Raw genomic sequence first — 16289 nt, 5'->3', positions numbered from 1 at the left:
GCCACACTATGGAAACAGACAACTTTAATCGCTGCTCTTACTACCGCCAGGTAAGTAGGCATGGGAGCACCACAACATGTAATAATGCTGCCCCCGCCATCCTTCCAGCGCTCGTGCTTGATTGACACACTGAGTGCCAGACTTTGCAGGAAGTGTCAGGTACTGAATGTGTCAGTCAAGCGTGAGTGCTGAAAGGAGGGCAGGGTTAACTTGACGGGCTCTGGCCCCAAGCCTACTTACTTGGCGGTGGTGAGCAATGATTAAAAATTTTTTTTATTTTTTTTTTATCATAGTGCAGCATCAGAGAAAGCTTAAAGACACAGTGATTTATCAAAATGCCACCCAACTTTCTGTATTCTGTCCTGACCCACTGTTAAGTGGCAAAGATGTAAGGTAGGACCCCTAGTGGCAACAACTTTATAGCTGGTTTCTGGGGGCAAGAAGTAATTTTTGGCATTAGTGGCCACTAAAAATAACATGCTTTTACATTAGTCAGTTTTATTAGGAGAACTGACTTTTAAATGCCCAAACATATATGTCTTAGCAAACACTTTCCATCTCACGAAATAATGCAGGAGCAACATTTCTTGAAAGGGGTACTCCAGTGACAAACTTGTTTTTTTTTTTTTTAATCAACTGGTGCCAGAAATTTAAAACAGATTTGTAAATGACTTCTATTTAAAAATCGTAATCCTTCCACAGTACTTATCAGCTGCTGTATGCACCACAAAAAGTTATTTTCTTTTCAAAATGTCTTTTTGTCTGACCACAGTGCTCTCTGCTGACACCTCTGTCCATGTCACGAACTGTCAAGAGCAAATACCTATAGCAAACCTCTTCTGCTCTGGACAGTTCCTGACATGGACAGAGGTGTCAGCAGAGAGCACTGTGGTCAGACAAAAACAAAATTTAAAAAGTAAAGAACTTTCTGTGGCGCATACAGCAGCTGATAAGTACTGGAAGGATTAAGATTTTGTATTAGAAGTTATTTACAAATCTATTATTTAAACTTTGTGGCACCAGTTGATTACATTTTTTCCCCCCACCAGAGTACCCCTTTAAATCTCTGCATAGTCTCTTTGGTCCCTGACATTTCCCTTGTCTACAGGTTGTGTATCCCATAGTTGTCAGTTTATACATACATTTCCAGGAAGTATAACAGAGGAACAGCACAACACAAAAGATGACCCAGAATTTTTACTTCATAAGGAATGCAAGTATTTACTAAACTGGACATGTCAGGAGACCTAACTGTATTGGTACTCAAGTATATAGAAGGAAGACTCAGATTGGAGACTGAAACGCTGATTAAAGCCTTTTATTGTGATACCTCAAATTGTATACAACAACGTGAAACAATTCACACAAGTGTTGTACAATATAGCTAGGACAGAACAGCAAAGCTATGACATCTCAAAAAAAATAATAATAATAATTCAGTGTGAATGGTGTAAAATAGTGAGTGAAGTGTCGGCACTAGGCATCACATAGTGTGGCAGCATGTCCCAATCAGAACAGTGGCTCTGTCTGTAAGTCCTAGCTCACTTTAGAAGGTCTTTCATGGATGAACATCAAGAAGCTCTGCTCAGCAGACTTCTAACACTGATGTGGTCCAAGTTAGCAATACGCACATTGAATAAAGCTTAGGCCTATTTAACTCATTATATTCTGGGGCATCTTAATTCTGTCACAGGGTTGAGAATTTCGGTTAGAACTATTCTTTTCTAATCTTTGCCATGAAGCCAACTAGGTTGTAGGGCGAAAAAAAAATCCAACTCCTGTAAGAAATGCGAGAGGCAAGATCTTAATTCACAGCTGCCACCAGCATTACCCCAATAGTGCAGAAATGTAACTCACAGGGGCATAAGACACATCACATATTTTCTACTTGGAGCCCCCAAAAAACTGCCAATACATAAAATAAAGCAAAATAAGTGCACTTTACAATGAACTATGCACCTAGTTGTGAAAACGATAAGAGGTCATTTAATCATGTAAGTTGTAGAAAGGAGAGGTAGACCATCTCTTCACATGGACTGGCAAGGCTTTACCCAGCTAACATGTATCTTAGATGCCGACTGGCTGATTGCCTATAGTATCTGGTACGAGAACACATCCTAGTTTTATCTGGAAATGCTCAAAAGAGAGAAATTTCAGAGACATAATGAAGTCCGTTGTTCTAAATCCTGGATAAGAATTTTGTTGGAAAAGTATGGTACAATGCAAAGGTATCAAAATGAAGTCCTAAATGTCACATCGGGCAGGTGTAGAATATCATTGTTGGACCTAAAGTGGAACAGCACTGAATCAAGTAAAAGTCACGTCAAGTACTATTCAACTTCTTAGTCATTGGGACATGTAGAACAGAGCACCTGATTAAGTACAAACCCCCGATCATCATTTAGTACCCAGAGGCAGCCATGACAAAGCTGAGAGCCTACCAGATGGGTACAGGGACAGTTTTAGTACTGGAACACAAAAAATGTAATGAATCCTAATGACTTTCCAAACAGCTTTGTTTTTATATAAAAAAAAACAAACAAACAAAAAAACACAATATAAAACACACGCACACACAAAAATGTGTTAAGTAGCTACACAAATTATTTAAAGAGAAAAAAAAACAAAAAAAAACAAAAAAAAAAGATTTTTGGAGGGAGGAAACTTTACCACAAACACAAAAATGCTTAAATATTACCCATAATATTATATACAAAAAATTGGTTAGATGGATTTTTTTTTTTTTTACTTTTTAGTTTTGTACATATATTTTTCAAGTTTTTATGCAAACTGCTGTAAAACAAAAAGACATGTCAGGACCAGTAACCAGACTGTCCTATATATTTATATATAACCGTAGCCACAACCGGGAGCCATTAGTGATTGGTGGGTACTTTGTTCACAAGGCAAGAACAGGCTACTAATGGCGGCTGTTTCTTTAGTAAAATTCTGCTTTAAATAAAAATTTGGAGGCCAATAATCACGTTGAACTGTGCATAACTTATCTGTGCACGTGTTCAATGGATAAAGAGCAAAGTGCATAGCAAAATATATAGGGATATAGAAGGTAATGTTTCCACTCTAGTTTAGAGGAACCTGGGATAAAGATTACACTGGTTGAGCACAACCTCTTGAGTATAGTCACATGTAGAGGTGGCAATGCGGCAGATCTTAATAGAAACTGCTCCTATTGGCTCTGTGTCGCACCATTACCTCTGCATGTGACTATACCACAAGTCAAGCTAAAGGATTAACTCCTACATGTTCCTTTTCACTGTTTTTAAAACCCCTTTCACAGTACCAGCAGAGGTTGATAGATTACAGCAATGGTAGATTTCCAACCATATCAAGATCGGATACACACAGAGCAAAGAGTGACTGATCTGTATGTGAAGAATGCACTGAAGAAAAGAGGTTTTCTATCTATACACCGTAGCAGTAATCTACCTTTTAGAAGTATAAGAAAAGCGGTAGCTGCAATTGACAATAAGCATAAAGTGCGGTTCAGCCTAGTTCTAGATAATGCATTAAGCAGCATTGCGTCAGTCATCACACTGAGAGTTGGCATTACATAGAATTACATAGATTATGTTTTGAAGGGCAGGAAATAGTAGCATTGCTATCGCATGGATTTCCATATTATCATTCAATTCAAAGTGCTCACAGTAGTGGTAGTGTAGAAAAATAAATGGTCCTGCAAAAGCCAAAACTGATGTCTTTGTTGTAACCCCTTAGCCCTATGAAGGCTGATGAATGCATTAACTTCTTTCCAAGTAGGTTATGTGCAGAAGATAGAAGATTACATTTCACTTATTTAAAAAGAGAGAAAACTAAGAAGCTAAGGAAATGCAAAGCACACATCAACTACAAAAGCGCAGAGCAAATACATTTAGAGCCGAGGTCCACGCCTCATCCAGGGATGCCTGTAGAAGAGGAAAATGTGCGGCTACTTTATGGTTCCCATAAGAAAAGCAGCCCCACGGGGATACATGCCACACAGGGAAATAGTGGATGGGTAGGCTCAGTCTGTCACAATTTCCTTCTTCCATCCACAGCAGCCGCACTGTGCAATGTAACATGTACGTAACATTTACTTAGATATATTGTTCAGGTTCTTGTTTTGATAAAAATAAGATGCAATAAACTTTGGGAGAGATTTAACCAGCAAACCATCCACACCCCTAGGCTTAAATTACCTATGCTACACAAAAATGGGAAATATACTATACAAACAAGGAGGGCCTTTTCACCAGAAAGATTCCCTACTTTGTGAATGTGCAAAAAAGCAGGAGCATGCCTAACAACATTTCAATGCCCTCTCAATCCAGTGCATTAAATTCATGTTTTATGGAACCAGCCATAACACGTTTCTTACGTCTGCAGCGCTAGTTACACAATAACCGCCTCTGCAAACCATCTTGCTCCCACGTGAGAGGTCTGCAACAACTGTTCCACCACTCCATCAAAATTATTCTTTTTCTTTGCACAGGGTTTCCAAAACATATAGTCTGGAGCAAATAATATTTAGGACAAGAAATATTGTCATAATATTAGTTTTTTTCCCCAAGGGAGCCTTTCCCTATCCTCAGGAGTTCCTAAATATGTGTAAACCAAAAGGAACAACTGGAAGTTGGCGCTTCTCTGCACTTTGGAACCCCTCCCCCTAACAGCAGCACGGAGTTTGAAGTCTTGAACATGCACTGAAGGCGTTGAAAACACTGTCTTGTCATTCCCAGTGTCTTCAGGCCCAGGACATGGAATGCCTCGCACTGCAAGTTCCATGAATTAGTCTTACAAGGTTGATGGTTGTTTTCTTTTTCCTCGTATGACCTTGTCCAATGCACACTCATTTCTTCAACTTTGGAACTGGGATGCCGAAATGCGAGAAGGGATAAAACAGAGAATATAGGCATGCACAAGAACAAAACTGCAAGCCAACACAGGTGAGTCAGGTCTCCGGGACATGTAAGTATACAAGTCGGTGGATGGGGCGAATCTATTCCAGTGTGCTGCAGCAGATACCGCTAACAGCTGATCACACACAAGAATACACCTATATAAGGGGGGGGGGGGCAGAGTAAAAGGGAGAAGGAACCTTCAAAGACATGTGAATATTCAAGTCCAGTCACAATGTGTCCATACACTAGTCTACCAATCCATGAGGTTACTTTTTTTTTTCCGTAAAGTTCAAAATTTTATCGGTTGCTCTAGAACAAATTCCACAGTTCAGTTTTACATTGCCGGTAATAAAACCTGGCCAGAGAGCAGTGGACAGGACTCACTCCCAGCCATTGTCTTTTATCATGTGTGCCAGTTCAATGATAAACTTTCCTTCCTTGTATTTCTGACTGCTTTCAAAGGCATGTTCCTGTGGGAAACAAGGAAACGTTATTAATACAGAAAACAAAAGCCATACAGCAAACGTTAGCACAAAAATTGTCTAACACTCTCTAGCCTCTCCATTCCTTAGGTCAGTGCTTCTCATTGGTAAGCTTCCTCCCAGGCATTAGTAAGGTGACAATAGTGTTCCTATAGTTGCACTAATGTCTGCTTTAACAACATAACTGACAACTTGTGCCTATTTGCATGTTGTACTGGGTCCAGAAATTTTTTTACGATAAAGGATTAATGCACACTAGTCTGATTTGGTGCAAATTTTCTACATGGATTAGCAAAGATAAGAAAATTAAATGTCATCAAAATCTGAATTATTCTTTGGAATGGTCTTAAAAAGGGGTTTTCCAATCTTTTAAATTATGTGCAAACAATTCTCATGCTGTAACAGCATTTCTCTCCTTGCCACTGCTCCCTGGCTTTCAACCATCCCCATTTCTGGAGGAATCATGTTTCACATACTGGGCAGCAGATCATTAATTGACAATGAACAATAGAACATCAGAGAGGATTCTCAGTATCAGATCTGAGTTGCCTTTGAAGAGAGTTTTAATTACAGTACTACTTTATTATAGTGGAGGCATGTGGGCATCTGTAAAAGGGGTGGGAATCATAGAAATCTGTATGAATAACTTACGTATTTCCAGCCGAGTGTGGTTTTACAGTTTTCACAGTATATATCAGCCACTGCATGCAACCCGGTTAAAAGGACCCGTTCTTCTGCTGGGCCACAGCCAACATTTACCCTGTAAGGCAAAGACAGTCTATTGTCAGTCAAGAGGTTTAAAAAAAACAAGCAAACAAAAAAAAAAAAAAAAAAAAAGAAAAACCTAAGATTTAGCTATATGGCACGTCAAAGAACAAAACTTCCCCATTAGTATACAATAGCACCACTCCTCTATTAAATCATAATTTCTCTCTAGAGAGGAGGCTTAAAGTGTACCTGTCAGATCCAACAATTTTTTTTTTTTTTTTTAATATATCACTCAGTACCTAATCCTGACCATGTACATCTAATTTGTATGTGTCTAGGACCTTTCTTTATTTTTTATTACACTTTTAATTCAGTTCACTAGTCTGAATTTCTCTCAAAGGGAGGGTGCGTGGCCTCACTGTGCAGGTTTCCGCTCCCTCCCTCAGAATGCTGTCTGCTCACATCTCCCCTAGCATTAGCAAAACTACAACTCCCAGCTTGTCCTCACTGACAGTAGCGGGGCACAAGCTGACAGTGGGAGGATTTTTCCTCCAGCTCCGAGCCCTGCACTCAGCTGTCAATCAAGGAAGTGTGTCCATGACATAGGTGATGACGCATGGACACAGCAGGATTAGTATGTGTCCAAGCAGGCGGGGGGTAGTTGTTTGACTGGCTTTTTCAGTATGAAATACTGAAAATTTTCTAATGAAAGCAATTACAAAACCTATTGGTTATACATGCTTTACAGTATATCAAAAGTTTTTGTATCTGACAGTGCCCATTTAAATCTGAATGCTAGTAATAATCAATAATCAACAGAACATTAAAGGAGAACTCCAGTGAAGATTTTTTACCCCTATATGCCCAGGCTACCGGACCAAAAATAATAAACTTTAACTTACTTTCAGCTATTTCACCAATGATGCTGGAATCTGTCTGCAGTACTCCAACTCTGGACATCGCTGCCTATCAGCTGCGCCGCAGTGTGACGTGTTGGGCACTTAAAGCCAGAAGAGAACAGGAGACAGATTCCAGCAGCACCGGGGTGTGGTGGAAAGTAAGTTATAGTTTATTATTTTTATTCTGGCAGCCCGGGCATGTAGGGGTAAGAAATAATTTCAGTGGAGCTCTCCTTTAAAACTAGCAATATATTTTACATTGTTGTCAAGTAGCCACTATCTATCGTGAACTGTGGTTCTGGGAACATTTGCTATTTAATAAAAAATAAAAAATTTTACTATTTTGCCATGGTTGTCTGAACCTAACTTTACATGTTATGTATTTCTAAAATGAGAAAAAAAAAACTGAAAATGTGCAAAATAGAAGTAATGTTTCCAGTTTCCCTGCACTGGTGACAAGCACCAACAGTACAAGTTCTCATAAGGAGTGTGACTGTATTTACTAGTCAGGAGAGCATTAGATTGTTTGAGGATTAAGCATTTCTGTAGATGCCTCCAGAAAGATTAGTCTGTTCATTTATCAGTTTTAATGTATAGAGATACAAGTACACAGTACGGATAGAAAAGGTTTTGGAGAAATGCTAAATTTAAAACATCAAAGAGTTAATACATGCAAGCCACTTCTATCAGCATGAGGACACAGGGTAAAGCTTAGTCAGATTCCAAGCCGGCAAATCTTGGCAAGCAGAACCAAATACTACAAGCGTTTCAGATACTTTCCTAATCTGACTGGGTAAGTTACACGGAACAAGCGGGCAGAGAGTCCTCTAGAATTTCCTGCTTGTAGAGCCTACAACCCTTTCACACCAGATGCGATCTACGCCAGGTGCTCTGTTAGCAGAACAGCCAGGACTCCAGTGCAGACTTTCTTTCTCATGTACTTATTTATAGCGCACAGTTTGGACAGCTACTCACAAGATAATAAATAAGGAAATGACCTGACTGAGAAGAGCTTTGCACTCCAGACGAAAATAGAACGGGCTAGGTGTGATCCTAATTCGATTGTATTGTACGGTGAGTGACTGCGCAGCTGTCTGTACTGATCAATAAGTCCAGAACATAGATATATGAAGCGCTTTCCATGTTCTCCAAATAGAATACATATAACCTTACTTAGCAAAACTCTAACACAAAAGGCTTTGTTTCCCACAGCAGCCAATCACAGCACTGCGTTAATTTACCGAGAGCTCTAAGAAATTAAGGCTTAGCGAGAACTGGCTGATAAGGACGATAGATTTGTGTGTATCATATGGTCTTAAAAATAAGCAAAAGTTAAATATATATATATATATATATATATATATATATATATATATATATATATATATATATATATAAAAGCTTTCTTATTTATAAGTACAACCAAAAAGAAATGCACAAGGTTCATCTTAAAGGGGTACTCCACCCCTAGATATCTTATATCCTATCCAAAGGATAGGGGATAAGATGTCTGATCGCAGGGGTCCCGCAGCTGGGACCCCCACAATCTCTGTGCAGCACCCGGCATTCATTTAGAACGTTGGGTGCAGGCAGCAGGGGTCGTGACGTCACGGCCACACTCCCTTGTGATGTCACGGTCACATCCCTCAATGCAAGTCTATAGGAGGGGGCGTGGCAAAAGCCACGCCCCCTCCTATAGACTTGCATTGAGGTGACGTGACAAGGGGCATAGCCGTGATGTCACGACCCCCACCACCCACTCCAAGTGTTCGGAACAAAATGTTCCAAACACTGGGGCAGCAGAGTACCCCTTTAAATTCCTGAAAAGCATCTTAAAACTTATATTTCTTAGGTCAGAATGGTATTGAAAACCCAAAGCTGTCCAAACAAATTAAAGTCAACTAAACTCGCTGGTTTCAGATTTGTACTGTACAAAATCGCCCCCAATGTGTCTGAGTAGAAAGGAGTAGCGTGAAAGTCTTTAGAAGTTGTGGAAATACTCACACAGAGTTGAAGAGGTAGGCTCGCCCTTGACTTCCCTGAAATGACTGCGGGGGGAAAAAAATCCATCAGGTGGTTATTCCTCCAGAAATGACACATATATAAGAATATCTACCACTGTGCATTTCTGGCATAGATTTGTGCAGGATAAAAAAAGATCCAATTTCTTTGATAACCAGAAAACCACTTATTTACAACGTATTTCCTATGCATGACCATAACTTGGTCTATATAGTAAATAACATAACAGTCGCTTCTAAGAAAGTAAAAGTACAAAAGGCTTTAACTAATGCTCTTAGAACATAATAGGGTTCCTGTCATTCTACAACTTTTGAAATGTTGTCCAGACATTTCAAAGGTTTTGATTGCATTGTGTCTAAGTCCTGAGATCCACTGCAATCACTAGGATTATCAGCCTGGGAAGCAAGCGGCAGTGCGCGGTTCACTCCCCAGCCATATGACAGATCCAACCTTATTTCTGTACAGGATCTGCTGGCTGGATGTGCTCCCGGATGCTTCCCCTGCTGATAACTAGCGATCACAGGGGATCCCATGAGTCCTGCTGCACAAAACATTTGGCAACATGTCAAAAGCTTTGTATAATTAACCCTTTATAATGTACTTGTCATTTAAAAAAATTTGACATGTCACAGAGCTAGGAGATAGTGGGGATAAGTACATTGAAGCACGCTTCACTCCCTGGCTTCTCTGGACAGCCTTATACCATGCAGGCAGGAGAGGACAAAGATCGCTGAGAGCACTAAGACATCAACCAATCAAAACTTTTATTTTTTTTTAAATTACAGGTACACTTTAATTTATGCAGGCTGGCAAAAAAAAGGGGGAATAGGGAGGAGGCGATTTAAATCTTTAGGTTAAAAGGGTTAAATAAGGTCAGGAGGGAAGCTAAATACAAGAACAAGGGGGCACAATCTGAGGTTAGTGTGAAGAAAAATATGGAGCAATGTGAGAAAGTATTATTTAAACTGAAAGAGTAGTAAATGCCTGGAACAAATTCTAGCAGACTGGTTGGAAGTCACAGGAAGAGAATGTAAGCATGCCAGGGATAAAGGAAATAATATAAGGGCAGACTATATTTGTAGTAAACAACAACCATCTGAGGAGTAAGGAAATATATTTACTGCATTCAGCGCAGGCAGCCAGTCTTTAACCCCTTCCCCGTCAGCAATTTTTGTCATATTTGTAACTCCTCATCTTCTAAGAGTCATAACTCTTAATTTTCCCCACATACAGAGCCACAATGGCTTGTTTTGTGTGGAACCAATTGTACTTTTTAAAAGGCACCCTTCATTTTTTCTTAAAATGTACTGCGAAACAGAAAAAAATAAGATTTGTGGGCTGGAATTGAAAAAAAAAAAATTTGCAATTCTAAACATTTGAGGGATTTAGTTTAAGATTTGAAGCACCATATTCTGACCATTATAACTTTTTACATTTTTTGGCTTTGGAACAGTCTTCACTTTATTGTGACATGACCTGTATGTTTTAATGGTTAACATTCTGATGCCAATGGGACTTTTTGATTGCTTTTATTCTCTGGGATGTGACCATAAATTTATGATTCTTTTATATGGCTTATTTACGCCATTCACTGTGTTGGATCAATAACGTTTCCATAGTTCAGACATTTATGCACATGGGGAGAGATTCATGAAAACCTGTGCTGAGGAAAAGTTGCCCAGTTGCCCATAGCAACCAATCAGATTGCTTCTTTCATTTTTCAGAGGCCTTTTCAAAAATGAAAGCAGCCATCTGATTGGTTGCTATGGGCAACTTTTTCTCTGCACAAGTTTTGATCAATCTCCCCCACGGTGATTATATACACACACATATATATATATATCAGTGAATAGGAAAGGAAGGGATAGCACTACTTGCGATTAACTCAGTAATGACAGGGTTAAGATCCAGTTGAACAGCTCAAACGGAGGCGGGTCTGATAAAGCCGTCAGCTATGGTGGTGCTGGGAAAGTCCAAAACATAGGAAAAAATCAATGTGCATAGAAGATAAGCTCAGAAGCAAAATACCGGCACTCACCATTAGATTAGCGACAACCGGCTCCTAAGGATATATGATAGACCAGCGGAACGGGGACCATGCTGTAATGGGGGGCTCAGGAGTGAGGCTCACTCCTGAGCGCCCGTTACAGCATGGTCCCCGTTCCGCTGGTTTAACTATCATATATCCTTAGGAGCCGGTTGTCGCTAATCTAATGGTGAGTGCGGGTATTTTGCTTCTGAGCTTATCTTCTATGCACATTGATATATATATTTTTTTTTTTATTGATTTTTTTTTTTTTACTATTATTTATAAAATTGGAAAAGGGAGAGGATTTTAATTTTTACTGCCAGGGGTTTCTAAAAAAAATAATTTTTATTGTATTTAACACTTTTTTTTTGTTTTGTTTTTTAACACCTTTATTAGCAGTAATTTGTTTTCTTTTACGAGCACTCAACTGGATGGCAGTAAAAAGATCCCGCGCTGGACATCCCTTTTCTTAGTTCTGCCTACTGGACCAGTGGCACAGCCGGTTAGTCCGGAAGCGGATGGGAAAGTCAGGCTGAGGCGAGCCGCCAACTTTTGCTGTATGGCAGTAAACTCTCAAATCGATGACCTACTAGTACAGTCTGAGGCTAGATCTTCCTATGGCAGGCATGGAGGCATTCAGAAAGCCTATGACTTCCATAGTAACCATCAGCACCCCGCAAGCCACTCTTTATATGCCAGGATCTCTATTGGGGTGAGGGGATAAGCTGCTGGGATCATACTGAAGTTCGATGCCAGCAGTTGCATGCAGCCGTCATCTGTAAGACAGAGCTCAGTTTGTTTAACAAGTGAGCCTCTGGGTAAAAGATGCCACTCTCTAGCTCAGGGTGGCTCCAGCTGTTGCAAAACTACAACTCCCAGCATGCACGGACAGCCGTTGGCTGTCCGGGCATGCTGGGAGCTGTAGTTTTGCAACAGCTGGAGGCACCTTGGTTGGGAAACACTGGTCTAGCTGCAATCCGTTATATGCGAGGAAATTCTAATGCTTAGTGCGGTTCTCATTTCTCTGAAAGTATATCCAGTGGAACTATAAACTGACACCACCCCAATAAAGACTTACCTTGGATATCAATTCATCGTGATTGGCTAAATGTGCTCTACAGTGAATGCAGCTGTAGGTTCTGTGACAGTTTGGCAGGTAAGCCTGGAAAGTTTTGGACTTCGTCATTTTCACCATGTCTGTCGGTGGCTCCTCACTCAGCTCGGGGCTGGCACTGGATGAATTACAACTTTGCTGCACTTTCTGACAAAAGAAACACTGGAAAATGCAAGCAAAAGCCGTTGTTGGTTTGGGGATTGTGTGGCACTTTCCACACAGATGCCAGAGGAGAAAGTCAACCTGTGAGGGTGAAAAGAAGAAAATAATAGGAGTGTAAGAAAGCAGAACTAGTTTCACTGAAAACCAACAGACTTCACCCTAAAAGGACACCCTATTAGAGTTGTTATATGTAGGGTCACAGTCAGTAATTATGAGTTAGGTTGGGTTCACCTCACGTTTTTGCAATACAGTTTCCGTATCAGGTTTTTGATGAAAAACAGATTCCTCAAAACCGGACTAAACTGTATCAAAACGTGTGTACAAATTTGAAACCCGTATACGGTTTTAAAAAATGATGTCCGGTTGCATCCGGTTTTAAGACAAAAAATTTATATGTTTTTTAACTTTTCACTCCATTATGAATAAAGTTTCACTTGTTTGAATTTCCAAGAAAAAAAAAAAAACTTTCGGTTTCAAAACCGTATGGTGAAACCGGATGTAACCGTAGGCACGCGCGGTTCTGTACGGTTCCCATTGACTCCCATGTTAAAAAAAAAAAAAAAAAAAAAAAAAAAGGTTTCCATTCAGTTTTTCACCCAGACCAAAAACCGTGGTAGGCTACGATTTTGGGTACGGGAAAAAAAACGGACAAAACCAAACAAGCTGCAAAACGGACACAAGTGGATGCATCTTTTGGCATACGGTTTTCAATGGAGAGTCAATGCATACGGTTTTCAATGGAGAGTCAATGCATACGGTTTTCAATGGAGAGTCAATGCATACGGTTTTCAATGGAGAGTCAATGCATACGGTTTTCAATGGAGAGTCAATGCATACGGTTTTCAATACGGTTCCATATGGTTTTTACGTTGAAAACGTATACGGGAACTGGATTACAAAAACATGGTGTACACCCAGCCTTGGTCGGATGTAGCCATTGATATCTAGGAATAGTCCCGCATACACTGAACCTTGTAATACCTATGGAAACATTTGCTACCTGCTTTGTCCAAATCTGTAACTTTATGCCCGATGGTGAGTGTAAGTGAAGAGTTTCTCATGAAGTTCTGCATTTATTCTAGAGTAAATGAACACAATTGATCTTCCTCTTTAAAACGGTGAGACAAAGAATCCATCAGATAGAGGTCTGAATTCTAAAACAAAAGGGCCCTAAATAGTCAGTGTCCCAGTATGCAACCAATCCATGTAAACAGTGCCCAGGTTTCACACTTCTGTCTGTGGTCAGCAAGCTGGAACCTAAACAAACAACCTGCAAGCACAGCAAACCAAATCCGTGTGTGGTATCTAAGAATAGCAGGGTAAATATAGCTGACATATTACCGCTGATGCAGAAAGCAGCCACAACCAGGCACCTTAGAGCAAGGGGGGTTATATTTAGGCTGCTCCAGCTAAGGGGAAAGTGTGGCCAGCTCTGTATTAGATATCAAACATTTAGAAGATTTTGTCAATGGACTCCATAAAGAAATTGTAATGACCTTAGCTAAACAAGGATTGGCAGAAAATCTGAATGCTCACATTATACTTTCCTAAGAAGGTACAATTGATGTAGAATTCTGTAAAGCTTGTAGTAATCGCATTATAGGTGGAAATACAAAGCAGGACATTCAGCTCTAGGCTCTTCTAGGTGCAGTAACTTAAAGGGAATGTGTCACTAGTGTTATGGAAACTAAACAGTTAATATCCTTAAAGTGTCCCTGCAGCTATTGTATGTGTGTCTCTGTGAGGAGTCCAAATACAGGAAGTAAGGACAGGACAAGCGGGGCTCTGTGCAGGTTCCTGGCTTGTCATCCTGCTGTGTGAGCCAAGAGCATGTCATAGAACCTCTTGGCTCACACGCTTGTCCGCTTGCCCCCAGTGCACAGAGCCCTGCTTGTCCTCAGTGTAGTGCACAGAGCCCTGCTTGTCCTCAGTGTAGTGCACAGAGCCCTGCTTGTCCTCAGTGTAGTGCACAGAGCCCTGCTTGTCCTCAGTGCACAGAGCCCTGCTTGTCCTCAGTGTAGTGCACAGAGCCCTGCTTGTCCTCAGTGTAGTGCACAGAGCCCTGCTTGTCCTCAGTGTAGTGCACAGAGCCCTGCTTGTCCTCAGTGTAGTGCACAGAGCCCTGCTTGTCCTCAGTGTAGTGCACAGAGCCCTGCTTGTCCTCAGTGTAGTGCACAGAGCCCTGCTTGTCCTCAGTGTAGTGCACAGAGCCCTGCTTGTCCTCAGTGTAGTGCACAGAGCCCTGCTTGTCCTCAGTGTAGTGCACAGAGCCCTGCTTGTCCTCAGTGTAGTGCACAGAGCCCTGCTTGTCCTCAGTGTAGTGCACAGAGCCCTGCTTGTCCTCAGTGTAGTGCACAGAGCCCTGCTTGTCCTCAGTGTAGTGCACAGAGCCCTGCTTGTCCTCAGTGTAGTGCACAGAGCCCTGCTTGTCCTCAGTGTAGTGCACAGAGCCCTGCTTGTCCTCAGTGTAGTGCACAGAGCCCTGCTTGTCCTCAGTGTAGTGCACAGAGCCCTGCTTGTCCTCAGTGTAGTGCACAGAGCCCTGCTTGTCCTCAGTGTAGTGCACAGAGCCCTGCTTGTCCTCAGTGTAGTGCACAGAGCCCTGCTTGTCCTCAGTGTAGTGCACAGAGCCCTGCTTGTCCTCAGTGTAGTGCACAGAGCCCTGCTTGTCCTCAGTGTAGTGCACAGAGCCCTGCTTGTCCTCAGTGTAGTGCACAGAGCCCTGCTTGTCCTCAGTGTAGTGCACAGAGCCCTGCTTGTCCTCAGTGTAGTGCACAGAGCCCTGCTTGTCCTCAGTGTAGTGCACAGAGCCCTGCTTGTCCTCAGTGTAGTGCACAGAGCCCTGCTTGTCCTCAGTGTAGTGCACAGAGCCCTGCTTGTCCTCAGTGTAGTGCACAGAGCCCTGCTTGTCCTCAGTGTAGTGCACAGAGCCCTGCTTGTCCTCAGTGTAGTGCACAGAGCCCTGCTTGTCCTCAGTGTAGTGCACAGAGCCCTGCTTGTCCTCAGTGTAGTGCACAGAGCCCTGCTTGTCCTCAGTGTAGTGCACTGAGCCCTGCTTGTCCTAGTCCACCTTGTCCTCACTGCACAGAGCCCTGAGCCACAAATCAAAGAACTGCAGCGGCTTTTGCAGTGCCAGAGGCCACCGCTGCCACCCGCTTCTCTGCCCCTGCCTGTTGCCTGTCCTGGGGTCCTGAGTCCTATCACCACCGCTGTTTTAAGAGCTCTCTATCACCCAAAGTGCAAACGTGTCACACTAAAAAAATGTGCACAAAGGATGCGGTCTATAGCTAAGCCCTTCTCCAACAGGAGAGGCGCCCCCCAACAAACCTACCCTTCACCTCCGGGCCAAAAGGCACCTGCAAGGATCCAGATTCGATGCCCCTTTTCGCCGAAGCTACTAAGGGGCCGCAAATGCACCTGGCTTCAACCTAGGCGTTAACCAAGGTATCAGCCGAGGAGTCGTATACTGGTGGCATCTTGACCTAAGTCAAGATGCCCAGGGGTTGCAGGGAGGTGAGGCATCCTGACAAATCCTGTGTACAAACAAAACATGCAAAGTGGCACATACAAAAATAATAAATAAGTTAATGAGTGCAGATATTCTGCCCGGTCATCCAGACGGATCTATAAAAATTTCCCTGATCCTAGCCAGAAGGCCGGGATACCAAGGGTGAGTGCCAAAGGTGAAGAGTATATGGTGCAGTGCGTTCACTCAGTTAGCTTTAACACCCAGTGAGTTTCGGGACCTCAGGGTCACCACTCCCCGAGGCACAAAAGTACCTCGGCTCTACACCCCCCCAACCTCATGGCGAGACCTGGAGAAACAGATCACATGAGGGCAGCCGTTGAGCTGGTTACGTGGCACCAGCCCCGGAATGCCCCGGCACACCTGCTCCTCCATGCAGCATCCATCCTACATCAATGGCAAAGACTAAACCACTGATAAGAACAGATACTACACTTGATCTTAGCCAA

The 16289-nt window shown here is 42.0% G+C and overlaps 1 protein-coding gene and 1 pseudogene across 4 annotated transcripts in view; both read right to left on the bottom strand.

Annotated features, from left to right (window-relative positions):
- Positions 1 to 1303: 1303 nt before the first annotated feature.
- Positions 1304 to 16289, bottom strand: part of YPEL1 (yippee like 1) — a 20082-nt gene continuing 5096 nt past the window's right edge. For 2 of the 4 annotated variants that reach the window (XM_056532132.1, XM_056532121.1), the window contains exons 2-5: positions 12117 to 12395; positions 8992 to 9035; positions 6032 to 6140; positions 1304 to 5368 (exon numbers count right to left, since the gene is read on the bottom strand). In XM_056532132.1, the coding sequence (XP_056388107.1) occupies positions 5279 to 5368; positions 6032 to 6140; positions 8992 to 9035; positions 12117 to 12233 (360 nt within the window). In that variant the 5' untranslated portion in view covers positions 12234 to 12395 and the 3' untranslated portion in view covers positions 1304 to 5278. Of the gene's footprint in view, positions 5369 to 6031; positions 6141 to 8991; positions 9036 to 12116; positions 12396 to 13314; positions 13429 to 16289 lie in introns of those variants that run through there. The other 2 variants (XM_056532141.1, XM_056532150.1) reach the window with 2 other exon arrangements.
- Positions 16155 to 16289, bottom strand: part of LOC130344453 (U2 spliceosomal RNA) — a 151-nt pseudogene continuing 16 nt past the window's right edge.

This window comes from Hyla sarda, chromosome 1 (assembly GCF_029499605.1).
Source record: "Hyla sarda isolate aHylSar1 chromosome 1, aHylSar1.hap1, whole genome shotgun sequence".
NCBI lineage: Eukaryota > Metazoa > Chordata > Amphibia > Anura > Hylidae > Hyla > Hyla sarda.
The sequence above is the reverse complement of the archived record's forward strand: the minus strand, read 5'-3'. Positions and strand labels throughout refer to the sequence as shown.